This window comes from Phyllostomus hastatus, unplaced genomic scaffold (genome assembly GCF_019186645.2).
Source record: "Phyllostomus hastatus isolate PE091 unplaced genomic scaffold, TTU_PhHast_1.1 phas_contig_86, whole genome shotgun sequence".
Taxonomy (NCBI): domain Eukaryota; kingdom Metazoa; phylum Chordata; class Mammalia; order Chiroptera; family Phyllostomidae; genus Phyllostomus; species Phyllostomus hastatus.
The window spans coordinates 89,543,487-89,564,008 of record NW_025333977.1 but is presented as its reverse complement, the minus strand read 5'-3'; the positions used below and the strand labels follow the sequence as shown (position 1 = coordinate 89,564,008).

General features: G+C 39.9%; 1 protein-coding gene across 3 annotated transcripts in view; it reads right to left on the bottom strand.

Annotated features, from left to right (window-relative positions):
* The window catches only part of CASR (calcium sensing receptor), a 110,821-nt gene that overhangs the window by 20,315 nt on the left and 69,984 nt on the right, over nucleotides 1-20,522 (bottom strand). For all 3 annotated transcript variants that reach the window (XM_045851403.1, XM_045851402.1, XM_045851404.1), the window contains exon 5: nucleotides 11,056-11,286. In XM_045851403.1, coding sequence (XP_045707359.1) covers nucleotides 11,056-11,286 — 231 coding nt within the window. The remainder of the gene's footprint in view (nucleotides 1-11,055; nucleotides 11,287-20,522) is intronic.

Sequence of the window (20,522 nt, the reverse complement as noted above, 5' to 3'; positions counted from 1 at the left end):
AGTCTGGTACTGGCATAAGAACAGACACACAGATCAATGGAACAGAATAGAGAGCCCAGAGATAAACCTAAGACTCTATGGTCAATTAATATTTGACAAAGGGGGTAGGACCATAAAATGGATTTAAAACAGCCTCTTTAGCAAAAGGTGGGATATCTGAGCAGGTACATTAAAAAAAATGAAACTTGACTACCATCTTACACCATACAAAAAAATAAACTCTTGATGGATAAAAGACTTAAATATATCACAGCACCATAAAAAACCTAGAAGAGAACAGAGGCAGGAAAATTTTAGATATCCCATGCAGCAATATTTTCACTGATATGTCCTATAGAGCAAGGGACATAAAGGAAAGAATAAACAAGTGAAGTCTCATCAAAATAAAAAGCTTCTACATGGCTAAAGAGAACACCAGCTGAATGAAAAGAGAACTAATTATATGGAAAAATATATTTGCCAATGATATCTCAGACAAGGGTTTGATCTCCAAAATATATAAGGAACTCACATGATTCCACTCCAGGAAGACAATCCAATTAAAAAATGGGCAAAGGACCTTAACAGATACTTCTCCAAGGAGGACATACAGAGGACCCAGAGACATGTGAAAAGATGCTTAGCATCACTAGCCATCAGGGAGATGCAAATTAAAACCACAATGAGATACCACTTCATACTGGTGAGAATGGCCATCATAAACAAAGCAACAAACAAGTGTTGGAGAGATTGTGGAGAAATGGGTACCATAGTGCACTGTTGGCGGGCTTGCAGACTGGTGCAACCACTATGGAAAACTGTGGAATTTTCTCAGAAAACTAAAAGTGGATCTGCCTTTTGATCCAGCAATTCCACTGCTAGGATTATATCCTAAGAACCCCTAAATACCAATCCAAAAGAACCTATGCACCCCAAAGTTCATAGCAGCACAATTTACAGTTGGTAAGTGCTGGAAGTCTCCTAAGTGCCCATCAGTAAAGGAGTGGCTCAAAAACCTACGGTACATATACACAATGAAATAGTACACAGCAGAGAGAAAGAAGGAGCTCCTAATGTTCACAATGGCATGGATGGAACTGGAAAGCACTATGCTAAGTGAAATAAGCCAGTCAATGAAAGACAAATACATTATGATTTCCTCTATAGGTGGAACCTAACCAACAGAACAAACAAGCGAGCAAAAGAGAACTATAGACATGGAAATAAAGACAAATTGACAGTGACCCAAGGGGTGAGGGAAGGGGGATAACAAGTGAAAGAAGGTGAAGGGTCAAGTCAAGGAACTTGGGACAAATGTAAAGAACCCATGGACCAGAACAACAGGGGGTAGAATTCAATGTGGGAAAGGGATGTGGGCAGGGCAGGGGAGAATAATGGGGAAAAATGGTGACAACTGTAATTGAGCAACAATAAAACATCAGAGAAGAATTACATCCTCTTGTTGGATTGACTCTCTCTTTTTTTTAAGTCATTTTTATTATTGAGGTTCAAGCACAGTTGTCTCCATTTTGCCCCCACCACTCACCGTACCTCAGCCACCACCACCTCCCACCCTCCATTCTACCCCTCTTTGGCTTTGTCCATGTGTCTTTTATACATGTTCCTTAACAACCCTCCCCCTCTTTCCCCCCATTATCCCCTCCCACCTTCCCTCTGGTTACTATCAATTTGTTTTTAATTTCAATGTCTCTGGTTACATTTTGCTTGCTTATTGACTCTTTTATTTGTATGCAGTGTCCTTATTTGTCTCTTTTTATAGCTTTTGTCTTAAGTCTGTTTGTTCAGTTATAAGGTTTGCCACATGAGCTTTCTTCTTTTTTTCTTGAAATTTTTTTTGAATTTTGAAAATACATTTTATTGCCGATGCTATTACAATTGTCCTATTCCCCCCTTTTATTCCACTCCACCCCAAATTTCCCTTTCCACCCACAACCCACATTCCTTAGTTCATGTCCATAGGTCATAAATATAAGTTCTTTGACTTCTACATTTCCTATACTATTCTTACCCTCCCCCTGTTGATTTTCTACCTAACATTTATGCCACTTATTCTCTGTACCTTTCCCCTCATTTTCCACTCCCCATCCCCACTGATAACCTTCCATGCGATCTCCATTTCTGTGGTTCTGTTCCTGTTCTAGTTGTTTGCTTAGCTTGTTTTTGTTTTTAGGTTCTTTTGTTGATAATTGTGAGTTTGTTGTCATTTTACTGTTCATATTTTTATCTTCTTTTTCTTATATAAGTCCCTTTAACGTTTCATAGAATAAGAAATTGGTGATAATGAACTCCTTTAACTTGACCTTATCTGGGAAGCACTTTTCTGCCCTCCCATTCTAAATGATAGCTTTGTGGGATAGACTAATCTTAGATGTAGGTCCTTGCCTTTCATGACTTCAAATACTTCTTTCCAGTGCCTCCTTGCCTGCAAAGTTTCCCTTGAGAAATCAGCTGACAGTCTAATGGGAACTCCTTTGTAGGTAACTGTCTCCTTTTCTCTTGCTGCTTTTAAGACTCTCTCCTTATCTTTATTCTTGGGTAATGTAATTATAATATGCCTTGGTGTGTACTTCCTTGGGTCCAACTTTGGAACTCTCTGAGCTTCCTGGACTTCCTGGAAGTCTATTTCCTTTGCCAGATTGGGAAGTTCTCCTTCATTATTTGTTTAAATAAATTTTCCATTTCTTGGTTTTCCACTTCTTGGGACACCCCTATGATTTGCATGTTGGAATTTTTAAAGTTGTCCTGGAGGTTCTTAAGCATCTCCTCACTTTTTTTTTAATTCTTGTTTCTTCAGTCTGCTCTGGTTAAATGTTTACTTTTTCCTTCTGCTTCAAACCATTGATTTGAGTCCCAGTTACCTTCCCTTCACTATTGATTCCATGTACATTTTCCTTTATTTTACTCTTCATAGCCTTCAGTTTTTCCTCTATTTTGTGATCATACTCAACCATTTCCATGAGCATCCTGATTAGCAGTGTTTTGAACTGTGCATCTGATAGGTTGGTTATCTCTTCATTGATTAGTTGTATTTTTCTGGAGTTTTGATCTGTTCTTTCATTTAGGCCATTTTTTTCTATCATGGCATGCGTGTTATGTAGTAAGGGGTGGAGTCTTAGGTATTCACCAGGGCGGGGCAACCCACATCACTGCTTTGTTGCACTGTTCATGGTGGAGGGCTCTGAGAGGGAACAATTCTCATTGCTCAGCTCTGGGACAGCTTTCAGTCACTTCCCCCACTACCCATAAGCAAATTGGGCCCTTCTGGTGCTGATTCCTGGGTGGGTGGGCTTGTGTACATTTTAGGACCCTGTGGTTCTCTCCCATGAACTCTCCTATGAGGCTCTGAGTTTCTCCCACTGCCTCAACCACCACAGGTTTTTTCAATCAGAGGTTTTGAGGCTTTATTTCCCTGTGCTGGAAGTCTGGTTTGCACAGTCTGCTTTGCTCCCCAGGTGTTCCTCCTGGTTTATCCACACACAAATGTGGGACTGCCCACTCTGCCAGCAGCCACCTCACCCAGTCTGCCAGCCACTGCCTTGCCCACCCCAATCCTTCAGCTGCTGCCTTGCCGAGATTCCTCTCCACCTGCTGCCCATCTCTGCGCCTCCTACCAGCCTGAATGAATGTTTCTTCCTTAGCTCTTAGTTGTCAGACTTCCATACTATTTGATTTTCTGTCAGTCCTGAAATTTTGTTGTTTTGAAATTTGTCGTTGTTCTTCTTTTGGTTGTGTGAGGGGGCACAGTGTATCTACCTATGCCTCCATCTTGGCTGGAAGTGTTTTTTCTTGAATTTTTATGAGATTTGGTAAGCCAAACTGACAACATGCTAGGGAGCAAGATTTTAAAAGCTCCCCCAGCTTGCTTTTTTTCATTTCCATTTGCATGAAATATCTTTTTCCATCCCTTTACTTTAATCTGTGTGTATCTTTTGTTCTGAGGTGCGTGTCTTGTAGACAGCATATATATGGATCTTGTATTCTCATCCATTCAGTTACCCTAGGGCTTTTGATTACAGCATTTAAGCCATTTACATTTAAAGTGAGTATTGCTAGGAACAAATTTGTCACCATTTTATTCTTTATCACTATGTTACTCTTTCTTCTTCTTCTTAAAGAAAACCCTTTTATAATTTCTTGTAATACTGGTTTGGTGATAATAAACTCCTTTAGCTTTTTCTTTTCTGGGAAGCTCTTTATTGCTCTTTCAATCTTAAATGATGGCATTGGTGAGTAAAGTAGTTTTGGCTGTAGGTCCTTCCTTTTTATCACTTTGAAAACTTTATGCCAATCCCTTCTTGCCTGAAATGTTTCTTTTGAGGAATCAGCTGAGAATCTAATGGGAGCTCCCTTATAGGAGCCGATTTGCTCCTCGGCTTCATTCAACCTACTGTTTATCTTCTAGTGTATTCTTCATTTTAGATATTGTAGCTGACTAGTTGTTTATCATTGTTTATATTTTTTTCATGCTGTTGTAATTTTCATTAAGTTTCTTGAGCATCCTTATAACCATTTTTTTTAACTTCTGTAGCTGGTAAATTGCTTATCTCCATTTCATTTAGCTACTTTTCTAGAGATTTCTCTTATTATTTCCTATAGGGTATGTTTGTTTGTCTCCCCATTTTGGCTGTGTCTCTGTGTTTGGTTCTATATCTTAGATAGATCTGCTATGACTCCCACTCTTGGTAGGGTGGCCTCATGTTGTAGTTGTCCTGTGTAACCCAGTGGTGCAGTCTCCTTGATCACCTGATCTGGGCGCTCCAGCAGTGTCTTTTGTGTGGGTTATGTGGGCCCCCCTGTTGTATTTGAGTCTTGACTGTTATTGGCCCATTTGTGGGTGATTTTGACCCTCAGGCTGGCTAACTGTGAGAATTGACCTTGAACACAATTTATGAGCCACTGTGCAGGTGCTGACCACATTAAGCAGGATTTGCCTCAGCAGGGTCTAGGGCCTGCTGAGATCTCACTTTGGATATGCCACCTGTGAAGCTAATTGGATCCTTCTCTAATGCTGTCTAAAGCTGGCCACTGGGTGTGCTGGTTCTGAGACCTCTTGGGAGGGAGTCTGGTGCAGGTCAATTCAGACATTGCCCTGTGCACGGCCCTAAGCAACCTTTTTGGAGCTACAAAGCAATCCACAGTTAGTGGCTGCATAGGTGTGCATGGAAAGGACCAAGCTGTGCACCAAGGCCAGCTTCCACCAGCACTGAGTTTGGGAGGTCAACAATAGGCCCAAGGCACCCTGAGATCCACTTCCATTTGCCCCTGCCTGCCTCCACCTGCTGACTGCCTGTTAGGCTCAGTCACTGAAATGGCCTCTGGCAGTACCCAAGTTGCATGAAGAAGGTTTTCAGTGAGTTACCAGGTAGGGGCTAGTGGTGTTCACCAGACTGATACAGGTCCACTCTCTGTGTTAGTGTTGGATCTGAGGCCACTCGGCCAAAGTCCTAGCATATATCAAGTCTAGATGCTACCTGGTGGGTGCCTACAGATCTTTGTTGTGGGGCATGGTCTCAGGAAGTCCTCAGGGTGAGGCTAGCAGAGCTTCTGAGGGCCAAACAGACCAACATTTGACCATGTGAAGGGAGGGCTCTGCCCTGGTCTGCCATGTGAGGGGACAATGACCCCTGTGCTAGAGCCACATAACTCAGTCTTCCCCAGATTCTGCCCAAAACCTGAGCTCAGCAGGGCAGAGATACACGAGAGTCAAGAGGGTGGGGCTAGTGGATCTCCCTTGAGGGGGAGTGCTGGTCAGGCTTGAGGGAAGAAGGGGAGATAGTCTCTGCTTCAGAGCCACACAACTCAGTCAGGATACCCCCTCAGTCTGCCTGGACTTCCACACCCCTGCCCAGGCAGCTGATTTCTCAGCAGGGTGTGAGTTCCACAGAGTGGGGTGATAAGGACTCTAGAGGGTGGGGCTATTGCGTTCCCTCAGGCTGATGCCATAAGGAGGGGAGTGCTACACCCTAGAAAAATGGCATCTGCAGGTGTGTGGGAGAGGGACTCACACAGGGAGCCTAGTGGCTGTTCCTTCAGCTCTCTCTCTAGAGCCACAAACCCCAGTCTGTCTTCACACAACTGTAGTCTGGTCCTCCCTCCCCCTGCCAGAGCCCAGGGTAAGGGACTGAAAATGAGATTTTGTGTGTTGGCATTTTAAGAGTGTGCCTGTGTTTCTAGCAGACTCTCATCTCTCCCTGGTGGACAGAATCCCTGCTGATTTCCACAGCCAGATATTATGTGTGTGACTCTTCTTGGCTCTGGTGCTCTGGGCTAAGGAGCCCATTGTGGGGTTGACACCCATGCTCCTCTGGTGGAACATTTGCAGCTACAATATCCCTCCAGAATCTCAGCCAGTTCCTGTGGGAGTAGGGCCAGCCCTTATTCTCTCTCCACCCTTCCCACCAGTCTTGATGTGGTTTCTGTAAAGCTTTGGTTATAAGACTTCTGTTCAGCTTGTCTTCAGCTGGTTATTGAGGTTGATTGTTCTATATTTTAGTTGTAATTCCAGTTTAGTTCTGTGGGGGAGGTGATTGTAGCTTCTACCTACTCTACTGCCATCTTGGATTTTTCCTCTTTGGTTTTTTCTTAAAAAGCCATTTTACCTTCTGTTTTATGCCTCTATTGATTTCCAGGATTTAGAATGTCATTTTTTGACAGTTTTGTCCAATTTAACATTGCTTCACCATTTCAGGAACTCTGCTTCTATCTCATTCTCTCACGATGCCAAGCTACTGAGAACTTCCTCTAAGAAATTATTAGTATTTAGATCCTAACAGTCTATGTGTATCAGAGATAATAAATATACCATAAAATACAGTTTATCTTGCAAAAGCATGTGCTTTTGCAGGTAGGGAGCAGGTCTTACTCATCTTTGTAGCACCCCTCAGGTAAAAAGACTTGCATAAATCATGGTACATAATAGGGCTCATACTATTTCTAAACTGTTTCTTTAATAAGATTCTTTTCCTCCCCCCACAAACCTGCTTGCATTGGAGACATCTCACAAAGTTAAACACATGGAAAGCAATGAAATCAGTATAATTGCTTCTAACACAGTTACAAGAAGTAACTGGTTACACAAGAAGTTTTAAAAAACTTGAACAGAAGGTGATTGGCATTATTTTTCAACAAAAGAGGAATAGGAATGGCAGTATTAAACCTGATGATTGCTAAGACTCTTAGGACCTTGAGAAGGAAAGGAAAAGATGTAGTTAAAGTCAGTACACATTAGCCCATTCAACTGTGGTAACCAGCTACTCTCAGAGAATTTCTTTGAATCCTTTTGAGTTACCAACCCACTGGATTATCTAATGATAGCGATGAACCCACTTGATTATCCAAAAAAATTTGATACTTTAAAATTTTTTCTATTGAGGAATGATGGTTGCTCTATCCTCTACCCAGTTAAGGTAAAGTACAGTTTCCTTCTATCCCTAGTTATAGAGCATTGTTTTTACTCTGAAAGTGTTTTGGACATCATCGAATGCTTTCTCTGCATCTATTGACCTTATAGTGGATGTTTGCTCTTTTATTCTGTTAATGCAGTAGGCCACATTTATAAACTTTGTAGTGTTGGGCTATCATCATATTCCTGTAAATTCACTGCAAACTCTACTAGGTCATGATATGTTGTATATTTTTTTCACCGCTGGTCTAGGTTTGCTAATATTTTATTTAGGATTTGAGCATCTGTGCTTATAAAAAATATTGATTTACAATTGTACTTTCTTGCTTTATCCTTGTCTGATATTGTCAAAATTTTATTAGCTTCATAAAATGAGTTTAGTAGCTTTCCCTCTGGCTTCTATTTAGTCTGTGGGTGGTAAAATACATAAAAATTGACTGTATAACACTAAAATCAGTTTCTCAGATATTCATGTCTGGGGTGGTGGTCCAAATTGAGATGGTACTCCACAGTACTAGAGACCTAGACTCTTTCTGCCTTATTGGTCTGCCATGTTTGGTCTTGGCATCATAGTTCTTAATGGTAGTATCTGGTTCCCGGAAGCAGGATTGAGGAAGGGATGATGAAGAGAGCAAATGATCCTTGTGAACACTTTCTTAAAAGAAGGTTCTTAGCCCTGGCTGGCATAGCTCAGTGGATTGAGCGAGGGCTGGGAACTAAAGTGTCCCAGGTTCTATTCCCAGCCAGGGTACATTCCTGGGTTGCAGGCCATAACCCCCAGCAACCGCACATTGATGTTCTCTCTCTCTCTCTCTCTCTCTCTCTCTCTCTCTCTCCCTCTCTCCCCCCCTTCCCTCCCTAAAAATGGATGAATAAAATCTTAAAAAAAAAAAAAAAGAAGGTTCTTAAACTCCATCACATAACACTGCCACTTGCATTCCATTTCAAGGATTTAGTCATATGGCCACACTTAGCTGAAAGAGAGGCTAGGAAATATTTTTATTCTGGGTGGTCACATGCCCAGCCAAAATTGATTTCTCTTGTTAAAGAAAAAGGGGGAGAACAAATATTGGGGTCCTCTAATAGTCTCTGCCATGCATCTTTTTCTGCTCTTCATAATGGTTAAAAAATAGGCCTAAGGTCATATGGTGACTTACTGGAGAGCTGGCATCCACAACCAGTTTAGTTTTCCAAAGTCTGCACTTTTCACTATACCAAATCCTGCTTTATAGTAGTCAGTGATTAGTAGAATTCCACCCTCTGAGCTCTCTTACTGCACCATTCTGCATCCCTCAGCTAAAGAGAAATCTCACCACCAAAGGAGTGGGCTGAGGCAGTGACCAGAAAGATTCATTTCACAAATAGCCAGCAAGTATCTTCAAGTCTCCCTAAGAGCTTCATCAAAGATGCCTATCCAATTTTGCCCAAGGAAGCCCATCTGTATTGGAAGTCCCCAATGAAGATGTCTCTTTTCCTTCTCATTTGTTGCAATAAAAAATGAAATAATTATGCAGAGTATAGTGTAGAGAAGAGATTTTCAACCTGTGTGCTAGGGCACGCTGGTGTGCCACAAGAATTTTTAAAACACACAATACTTGACTATTTAGTCAGGGGCATTGATCTCTTTTCCCTTACAGTGTGTGTGTGTGTGTGTGTGTGTGTGTGCAACAGCCAACACCACAAACTGCTTGGTGTGAATGAATCAAAATTACACCTATTTTTGTTTTGTCAGATGGGCCAAAATTCTTATATACTTTTTGGTGTGTCACAGAATTTTAGTAATTAGCTTATGTCTGCCATGAGATGAAAAAAGTTGAAAATCACTGGTGTAGGGGATGGAACCCTGGAATCAGAGTCAGGGCACTTGGATCCTAGTCACAGCTCTTGCACTGACCATCTGTCTGGTCTTGCAAGGAACATTTGCCTCCCTGAACCTTGGTGTCATCAACTTTAAATTGGGGTGTTGGATACAAAGATATTTAAAGACCCTCTAACTCTAAAGTGCCTCATTAGAAAGTAAATTGAAAAATAAATTGCATAAAAAAAGAAAGTAAATCGACACTGATTAAGATATTATAATGCAATATTAATAACAGTTTGCATTTATATAGTATAACTCAGTTTATAGTATGTTTTTCCTTCCTTGATCTCATTAACAACTGTGAGCTATGTAGAGAAGTTATTAATGCATTATTTGTAGTTAAATATATATGGCATTTTATGGTCATTTCTACAAAAAACATGGGATAAAAAGAGTGGACTAGATTCTAATATTTGTTGAGTACTTATGTATGCTAGGTTTGAGGGATGTTTCTACAGAAAAATTAGATTTAGTTTATAACTCTGTCAACTATCCCAGAAACATAAATTACGAAATTCATGACAATTCCCTGGTATTCACTTACCAGTGCTCAAGCCCATGGTGTGCACAGGCTGGTAGAGGACATTAGGGTTATAGAAACTTATACAGGAAATAGTTTCCATGCAGAAAGGGAGATGAGATATACACCAATTAGAGACAATTATGTGCATTAATGGAGGTAGAAGATAACCTGGTTGATTCAACAGCAGGCAATTAGTGATAGTATAGCTGATCAATTTTGATTCCAGCCAGTTGAAACTTGTGGTAATTTAGACAAGGGTATAATTAGTGGACAGTTATATAGACTCTGGAGCCCCAAAATCTCTGTCTGAAAAAGGTCATAACATATTCATTATTGAGAACCCACCCTCTGAGGTAGAAGCTCACAATGTCTCACACAATGTGGGTAAGATTCACTATCTATAGGGGACCTTTGCATGGGTAACTATCATACATATTGGGAAACAATGAAATTGTAGCATCCGATCAGAAACCCACCAACCTAAAGAGCATTTGGTAAAAAGATGAAGTTGAATCTTTGGTCATGTTATAAAAAGTAGTTTAAAACTCTCAAAGGTGATACTAGAAAGGTAAACACTAAGAGTAACGTAGTGGGTCTTATCCAGGACTCTTGGGAGAGTTAAAGAGGATGCCCCATCCAGCGTTGTTTCTACAGAAGACCAGGGTTGTCAGCAGCCTGGGTTGTCCCAACATTTTGGGACACAACCACCATAGAATGGTCATCATTACAAAATATCATGTGTTTTCTCCTGGAGCGCATGTTCACTGGGTGATGGGCTTCTGGTTACTAACCAGGCGTTTAGATGCAGGGGTCTTCAGGGGAGGGGATCCTGATCATGGTCACACACATTTCCTATTTGTTATAGACCTCCCAGAGAGAAAAACAAAATGTCATTTTGGTTGACAGGTCAGCAGCCCTGAGTTGTTTGGATCACTAGCTCTGCCTTGAGCAATGTTTATGGTTTGCTTAAATATTTTGCTCTGGGTGGGGACAGTATTAGTCAAAGAAACTGATCAACCAGGGAGTCAGATTGTAAAGAATAAAATTGTTTCAACGTAATAAGCACGGGGTGCAGGTTCCAAGGATTCTCCTCTGTACACTAAACACTCATGGATTTCACAGGGAGCCCTGGTGATGCAGAGTGAGTGTGTTGAGGGAAGTGGCCTCATTATTCTAGAAGTCCTGTAGTAACAAAGTCCAAGGCCCTCTGAAACTCAGCAGTTTCCTGCCATGAGGGAGGCATCTGGTGTTTTGATGGAAAGCACATACCTCTCTGGAGAACCCACTCCACAGGATTTTTTCCTCATTGATGAAGAGCCTTTCTCCTTTCTTGGCATAAACGTTGTAATATCCGACTTCCTTAAACACAATGGAGCCATCCTCTGGGGAGAGGTGCCAGTTGATGATGGAATAGTTCCCCATCAAGTCACCGCATTCATCAAAAGTCACCTGTTCACCCATATTGTTGGTAAAGTTTAGGTGACGTAGGTGCTTCAGGACCTAAAGAGGAACAGAGATGAATATTCTGAGTACAAGCCACAGGGTTGCCACATATGGTTGTGGAGGTTCTGCACTGTGCAAGGACAGTAAACTATCTTCTAACAAAGTGGAAGGAACATGACTTGAGGAAGAGATACCTTTTTCTAATTTACACTAGGGTCCTTGCATGTGCTAGTGGCAGCCCTGGTAAGCTAGGGGCTTTACGTGGTACTCACATTGTGCCTGAGGTAGGAAACACTTTTTTGAAATTAGGAAGGGAAAAGGGATACATCTCACCAAAGACCAAGACAAGGCTAGTGCAGGTACACTGTCACTCAGTGGTGCCCCAGGAGGAGTGGGTTTGTAAGCCAGAGCCCATTCTTAGCATTTTCTGAGATGGGCTTTGGAGAAAGGGTGGGGGCACTAAGAGCTCTTATGAACCGCACCCTCTTCTCTATGCCACTGCTTCTGTGGAAGTGTCTTGCTACCAAAAATCACAGCAAGGGGAGTGGGAGGAAGAAATAAATGAGGCTGTGAATGGGATCCTGTTGTAATAGTTATGGCCAATCATTAACTATTGTGGGTCACAAAGCCCTCATACAAAAAAAGTAAAATAATAATGACTAAACCTTCCTAGTCATTGTACTCCCTTTAAGGAACAATGCTAAATACTTTACATTCACTATCTAATCCAATCTTCACAACAAGTAGTGCTATTATCCCATTTTATTGATGGGAAACTGAGGCACATAAAACGAAAGTATCTTTTCCAGGGTGACACAGCTCACAGGGGGTGCAAAGCCTGTGCTCTGTTGGCTATGCTCTACAGCAGCACCATCAGGCTCCTGGCTCTGCTTCCTGCATGCCCCCGACATGGGTCAAGAGGAGGCAGCGGGCAATCAGCAGCTTATCTTTCATGCAGGATCTGCCCAGTGCCAGGCACCTAGAAAGAGTGAGACACAATCCAGCCTGCAAGTGCAGGGGTACTCACTTCCACTGCACCTCAAATCAAATCTAGCCAACTACGAAAAGGAAAATACACTGTGACCAAGTAACTTTTATCCCAGGAACGCGAAGTTAGTTTAACATTTGATTACACTAACATGGTATATGAGAGAAACCATATGTTCACCTACGTAGATATGGAAAAAGCGTTTAAAATGCCTAACCTCCATTCTGGTTTAAAACTCTCAGCAATCTAGGAATAAAAGGGAAATTCCTCAACCCTAGAAAGAACATCTATGAAAAACCTACATTAATAACATCATACTTAATTGTGAAAGACTGCTTTCCTCCTAAGATCAGGAATAAGACAAGAATGTCTGTTCTCACTCTGGCTGTGCAACATTGTGCTGGAGGTTCTACCCAGAGCAACTGGACTGAGTCGGGATGATTCACACTGAAAACATAGGGATCCAAGTTCCATACTCAAATAAAAACAAATCAGCAAACAAACAAATAAACAAACAAATGAACTTTCAAATCAAGTGAAAAGACAACAGATTCATTTTTTGAAAAACTTACCATCAAGGATCATAAAAATTAAGGCTTTTATGTAATCAGTTGGAACTTAAACCTATATGTATTGAAAAGCAAATTACTAAAAACTATAGTATGGGTTAAAGGGTCAACACAACTTTTCCCTTTGAGCTATAACTATAATCTATGTTCTTATGTTTTGATTTAAAAAGAAAAATAAAGCTTCCAGATTAAAACAAAAAGAAAACAAGCAGGCAAACAGAACTATTAGCAAAATTTGTTTTAAAATGTGCCAAATAATTTTACTTAAGACATATTAGAAAACATATGGTATAGTAGACATATCAGAAGAATTATGGTTTTCTTTGGATAAAATGTTAACTTTCTCTTCATTAAGGAAAAAGAGGGACCTTAATTTTTCTGGGAAAATATTTTCTTTGTGATCTTTTTATAAATTTTATTTTAATTGTTGTTTCAGTACAATTTTCTATCTTTTACTTTGTGATCTTTTAAGAAAGCTGCAGCTAAGTATTATATTTTGTATATCATGTTTTGATTAAGAGCATACATTTGATTTCTGGTTCTGGGGTGTCCAACCTGTGGCCCATGGGCCGCATATGGCTCAGGATGGCTATGAATGCAGCCTTACACAAATTCATAAATTTACTTAACATGCGAGATTTTTTGTGTGATTACGTGTCCCAATGTATTTAATGTGTGGCGCAAGACAACTCTTCTTCCAGTGTGGCCCAGAGACGCCAAAAGGTTGGACATACCTGCAACATTCAAAATGGGGAATAAATTGATTATAAAACTTCTACTGCCTTGGTGAGGTGAAGGGAAGTTGGAATCACCACAGCACAATGATGTTTTAGTAACAGTTGAGAGCTGCCTGAAGAGAAGGGTACGTCCAAAAAACAACTGTTCCATGATGACGGCAGTATGCCAGAAGATGAAGGGAGCAACAAAAGGCTGAAGTGAAGGACTGGAGGTCTCTTAATACAGAGAGAACCCAGAATTATGCAATTAGCTGTAATAAATTAATTCAGACTAAGTGAATGCAGGACTGGCTTTTCTCCTCTTCTCCTTTCTCCTCCTTCCCTCTCCTTCCTCCTCCCCCTCCTCTTCTTCCTCCTTCTTCTTTTAATAAAAAAAGCCAAAATAGGTTTACAAAAGTTTATTTTCTTCTTTTAGGCATACTTACTGGTACGAATTATGCTAATACATTGGTCCTGATAAAGGTTCTTAGGAAGCCTGAGTCAATTTTTAAAAATAAGAATTTAAAATTTAGTTGTTTCTTGATCTTTGTCTCAATAATTCTGTTTATACTTGTAAACTTTTACCAAAGTGGTGTTTTCCCTTAGTCATTTAACTAATTGATAATGAAGAGGCCAATTTCAGCCCAAATGTATGAAGTCAAAATTATTGCAGTTTCATTGTATGAAAATTTTCTGCCAGCTTCTCTAAGACCACTTACCTTCTCCCTTTTCTAGGTCCATGTCCATGTACTGTCCTTGTCATTCACTTAACCTCAGTCTGCTCAGTATTTACCTCTGTTCCATTCTCTTCCTTTAGCTATTTGTTCATTCAACAAGTATTTATTGAGTAATCAATATGGGCCAAGCAGGCACTTTTTTTAGGGATAAGATATACAGTAGTATTCAAGATGGACAGGTAGATGTTCAAATACTCTGATGTGGTTAGTTGTGTCCACTCTCACTTATTTGCACAGACTGTGCTTCTTTTTGTGTTTGTGTGTGAACCAGAGTTCAGGACACTTGGTTTCCTCTGGTGAATGCCCAGGGCTTAGTCTTCACCATTATCTGATCTGGCTCACCTCTCAGGAGCTAGAGAGCATGTACCCAGAGGGACAAGTGGGCATAGTTCTTTTAACTGTTACCTTGGCCTCATCAGGGAACAGATCACCTGAGGCAGAAGTTGCCTTTCTTACTAGCTAGCTATATGACTTTGGGAAAATAATTTTGGCCTCTCTGGGTCTTTCCTCACCTACAGAACAATAATACTCAAGACCAATACTGAACACTTAGTATACATAGGCAGTATGCTAAACACCTTATATATATTAACCAATGTTATCTTCATAATAAATTTATAAGTTCCATTGTTGCCATTTTTCAGGTGAAGAAATTGAGGCACATTTAGTGACTTCCCAAGGTTATAAAGTTACTAGGTAGCAACTGGGATTTAAATCCAGTCAGTCTAGTTCTAGAGTCCAGACTCTCAACCATTATACTATATACTACCTATTCAGGTATAGAAGTCAAATTAGATAGCCTGTCTATTAAGTTGTCCATCTCTAGTTACAACAGGTTGACCTGTGTAAAACTGAGGTTGAGAAAATGGATATATTTAAAAAATGGAAAGGTAGACACATGTAAAAGGCTCATGGCAATCCAAGAGGTCATAATGAGAAAAGTGGTCAAAACTAAATGACATCCAAATCTCCATGAAAGGCCTGTACTTTCCCACCCCAGGGACTTTCCATTGTTTTGTATTTTAAATCAACTTTATTGAGGTATAATTTACATAGAATAAAACACACACACATTTTAAGATTGTAGTTCTGAGTTTTGGCAAATGCATATGCCTGTGTAACTGCCACTATCATCAACCCAAAAGGTGCCCTGAGTCCCCCCTTCCAAGTCAGTCCCACCCCCACTTGCAAGCCGAGGCCACCACTGATCTGTCTTCTTTCATTAGAAGTAGAATATCATAAATGGAACTATACAGTATGAACTCTTATTTCTTTTCAGTCTGGATATTTTTTCCTCCAAGGGACGGATCCTTTCCACAAATCCTATCTAGCCTTCAAGGCTCATCCTGAATGACATTTTTTATTTTCTTCCTTACTTCAAATCCTAACCTGAACAGTACTATAGTATTTCATCTTCACAGCAGGTAGGTAGATAAAATCGCATGAGTATGAATTTTTTGGGTCAAAAATTTCACCTTGTCCATTAATAATCAGTTATTTGTTTACTAAGTCACATGTCTAAGTTATCTCATTAGACATCTTTAATATTTCTTTTGCCATGTTTACTTGGCAAGTTTTGCATCTGAGCACCTAATTTCCAGCATTGTAATCTAGCATAAAAGGTAAGGTGGAGTTGGAAACAATTTCACCCTTAAAAGCAATGGTAAAGAATCTTTAAATTGAGAGTTACTGACATATAGAAAAGCAACATAAGTTACAAAGAAATGGAGATATTTCCCCCAAAGAGAACATTGTTCTTTTTTCAGAGTTTTAGAAGAAGAAACTAATAGCTTCCTTAAAAAAGAAAGTATAAGAAATTACACTGAGATTATAAATCAGTATAATATGCTTCTAAATTATTTTATTTGAGGAAGAATATGAGGAAAAAGAATGAATGAAGGAGGAAAGAAAAGAAAAAAGCTAATAAAATAACTTAAACATAGAGGATAATATACAAACACAAAAAGACTGACAGGTTCACAAAGAACACTAAACATTGAGGAAGACATATAATAAAAGAGGTATAGCCCTGGCCAGGTAGCTCAGTTGGTTAGAACATTGTCCCAATATACCAAGATTGTAGGTTCCATCCCTGGTCAGGGTACATATGAGAATCAACCAGTGAATGCATAAGTGTGTCAATGAATAAAAAAAATTAAGAAAAGAGCTACAAAATTGTATAATATGCACACACTTAGATGGTCACATAGTTTATTATCTTTTATGTGGTAATATTTCCATCTTGTGGCCTTTTAGGATATTTCTTCTAAAGGATTTTAAAGTCAAACTATTGCTCAGTATAAGCATAAATGGGAATCGCCCCTTGGCATGGGTCAATTGAATTAAACCAAAGACTAGGGACTACAGACCTTTCCCACTCCACTCTTGTCTACAATTTCCACCTCTTACACATGGCATCACTTCTTAGCTCAGAGGGCAAGTGGTGTGGGAGGCACAAAGCACCCCATTCACACAGATAATGAGGAAGAGTTCACACAGATAAGGAGCCTATTGCTTCTTGCCCACTTCCTGTGCTGAGTGTAGGGAAAATCCTAGATCAATTCCCTTCTCTAACCTCAGCCTTATTTTCTGGCTCCATCTTCTCTATCTCCTTTGGTTCTCACCCCAATTCACCTCCCCTCTCCCAGCCCCCAACAGTATAAGCAATTTCTGGAAGATCAATTTTGTTTGGCTTCTATTTTTGCCATGGCTCTGTCACCATGCATACCTGTTTTTTGTCTATTGAATGGTCTGTGTAAGGTAGAGGAAAGTAGGAAGTATGTCTGGTGCACAGTCATCCTGATAGAAGGAAGAGACAGTTCTATACTGACTTACATGATGTTCCATTCAATTTGATTGTTGGGCGTGTGACCCAAGATCTTCCAATCAGAGCCTAGAATATCCAGTTGCAATGTTTGTTTCAAGGTTGAACAATTCTCTGAAAAAAACTCTAGGTACTGTTGTCAGGTCAAATCAACTAGACTGCTACTTATCCACTCATTTATTCTACACATATTCAGGTGTCAGGTGTTCTGGACACAGTGCTGAACAATACAAACATGGTTCCTGCTCTCACGAAGTTTAGAGTAGTACAACAGAGGACCCAGTGTGAAGAGGAAGCTGACAAGCAGCATGAGGAGGGCTTGGGGATCGCTGTGGGGGTCAAGAGGAAATTGCATCTTGTATGCTCATAAATTACCTGTTAGTGTTACTTTTAAGGCATATGAGTTGGCTTGTTGATTAATTTTAGGGGGGTTAGGTCAACAAAAGAAAATTATAATTGACCTTACTATTTCAGCCAAATGATGAGCTGTGGAAGCTTAAGCTGGGTATATAAATGGCAAAAATGAGGAAGAATGGTCAGAAAGTGTGTGTGTGGGTATATGATTTGAAAGGGCTTTTTCTGGAGAAAGTGAATTTTGGAAGAGTTAAAAGTTTGTGGTGGACAATGACAGAGGAGACAAAAATTGATAGCTCTTTGGGTGTGGGATAGTGTCTTAGCAAAAATTCTATGCCAAAAGTAATTGGTGTTTTGTGTGGAGATGCCAGAAAGATTGGCTTATAAGGGAGAGAAGTCAGGGTGGAATTCCAGACTGAGAATTTTGGATTATATTGTATAGATTGTTGGGGTGATAGGTTTCCATGCAGGTCTTAATAATGAGTATTGATAAGAATTGGTTGATAAGAATTGCTGGTTTATCTTCTGAGACATGGACAAGAACTTAAATTCTGGAATGCCCACCCAACTGCCTGGAGTCCTTAGGATTAAAGGAGACTTACAGCAAGTACTCATCACATTTTGGCTAATGCCTGCATGTTATTCCTCCTCAGAACTCTGACCTTGTTTTCCTATTTCCTCTCCTGGATGAATTGTGCCAGACTGTGTGTCAGTCAGGAGATCACAGCTTTACCTGTATGAGGGTCAGCTGAGGTGTCTGTGTAGTAGGCACTTTATTTTGGCTGCTTTGCTTCTCTTTTCTCCTCCTTTTGGTAATTGCATCCTGAATTTAACTTGGGGGATCCATTCCCTGCCTCACTCTCAGTCTATGGAGTTTGGGAGGACTCCACTCCTAGCTTCAGGGATGAATATGTGGCCCTGGACTGGTCAATTGATGTGAAGTGTGGGATTTTTACAGGAGATCCTGGGAAGTAAGGAGTTTATGAACCTAAAGCTTCTGCAGAGGTTGAAAACTGTTAATCTTGAAGAATAAGTAACAGAGAGTTGGAGATGAAAGCATCTATTGTACTTGGAATGCTTCTGAGATTTTCAGTGTTATGAGCTACTAATAATGTTCCTTCTTCTGTTTAAGCAGGTTGGTTTGGGTTTTCTATAGTATGCAACTAAAAGTCCCTATTTGATGATAGCCTGATTCTTGCTTTTTTTCTCTCTATGTCCAGGCTTTGATCTTGACCATCTGCATCTTATTTCCTTGTGTGGGAGAAAATTCACCAAAGAACAGAACTGTCAAGTTACCCACTGGAAGCCTCTTTTCCCTTCAACCCCACCCTGGTTTGATAGGCTTTCAAAGGCTGGGTTCCTCTTTCCAGAGGAAATGTAAAGGAAGAGAGAAAAGACAATAGTATTTACTCAAAGACTGTCCCTTCATTACTTCTTAAAACTTCACAACTTAGCCTCCTGGCTGCTGAAGTCTTTTTGGTCTTTGACCTTCATTACAGTTCCTCTTTCTTTGACAGGATTGAGGGTGTGGGTGGGTGAGTGCAGTGCAAGGAAGGAAACTTTAAGGACCTCATAGAGATTAGAAACTTTAGCCAACAATGATTAGAAACTTTAGCCAACAGTGATGCCTGAGTGAGATTTTTCCCACACCAGAACAACTAAATACTTGCAGGTCCTGACTCATTCTGCCAAGTCTGGATAGTCACTCCTTATCCCCTGAGAATCTCTAAAATAACTGACACAGGTTGTACATTCTTGGTTTCTTGGTATCTTTCCCTAAGGGTCTCTGGTGGTTGGGTTCTGTATACAAAGCTGTTTTAGTTGTTTTTGCCTAACTGATTAATTGATTAGAGGCATATTGAAATCTGACTAGAATAATCTCCATCTGTTTAGAGCTTAAAAATGTACCGATTGGGTTTACATATATCATCTCATTTCGTCTTCAGAAGAACCTAGAGTGGAAAGTCATCTAGATCTTAGGGTAATTTTACAGAAAAAGAGACTGCCCTAGAGCAGCAGCTTGCCTAAGCAGATGCAGTTAGAAAATTCGGGAGCTAGAACTGAAAGCTGCAGGTTGGGTCATTCAATTAAATTGGGGGATTCCCTCCTCCCTCTCCTATCATTCAGTCTCTCCCCTGGTCAGCCCAGAACTAAGAAAAATACAAGAGGAGTGTAAAACATGATCTGATTAAAAATCAGGGTACATTTATCTATCAACAGACACCTAGGTTGCTTCCATATCTTGGCTATTGTAAATAATGCCACAATGAACACAAAAGTGCTCATATATATTTTTGAATTGGTGTTTTGTTTTCTTCAAATAAAGAAGATGTGCTAGATAATTATATACAATGAAATATTACTCAGCAATAAAAAAAGAATGAAATCCTGACATTTGCAATAACATGGACAGTCCCAGAGAACATTATGCTAAGTGAACTGAATCAGACAGAAAAAGACAAATATAGTATGGTTTCACTGATATGTGGAATATTAAAAAAAAACAGACAAACAAAAATCGACTCACAGACACAGAGATCAAACTGATGGTTGCCAGAGGTCGGGGAAGTGGAGGGATGGATGAGAGGTGAAGGGGAATATAGATGATTACTAGTGTGGTGATCACATTGTAAGGTAGAACCACTATATTATATATGTGAAACTAATATGATATTGTGTACAACTATACTGAAATAAAAATAAAACAAAACAAAAGATAAAAATCAAGATATATATGTAAGATATGAATGGCTATGTAAGATGTGAGGCCAGACTTATCTTCAGTTCTATAAAATGAAAAGATTAGGATCTCTCTCTTATGTGTTACTGAAAAAATACAAACACTAGACTAAACTAAAAAATGAGTGTTGGAATTCCATTTAAGTTCTGATTATTTTCTATTGTAACTATTTTAATGCTTATTTTTGAAATATCCAATATCAAATCATTTTAAAGCAAGTTGTTTCTGTGTCTTTGATTTGCTTGTGTCCTAAGCTTAGTTGGCCTGTTGGGTGGTCCAGCACATTATATTTTGAGTAATATAATGGTAACAGTGGTGACTGTACATGGTAACACTAGCTTTATGTCTGATGGCATACGGAACAT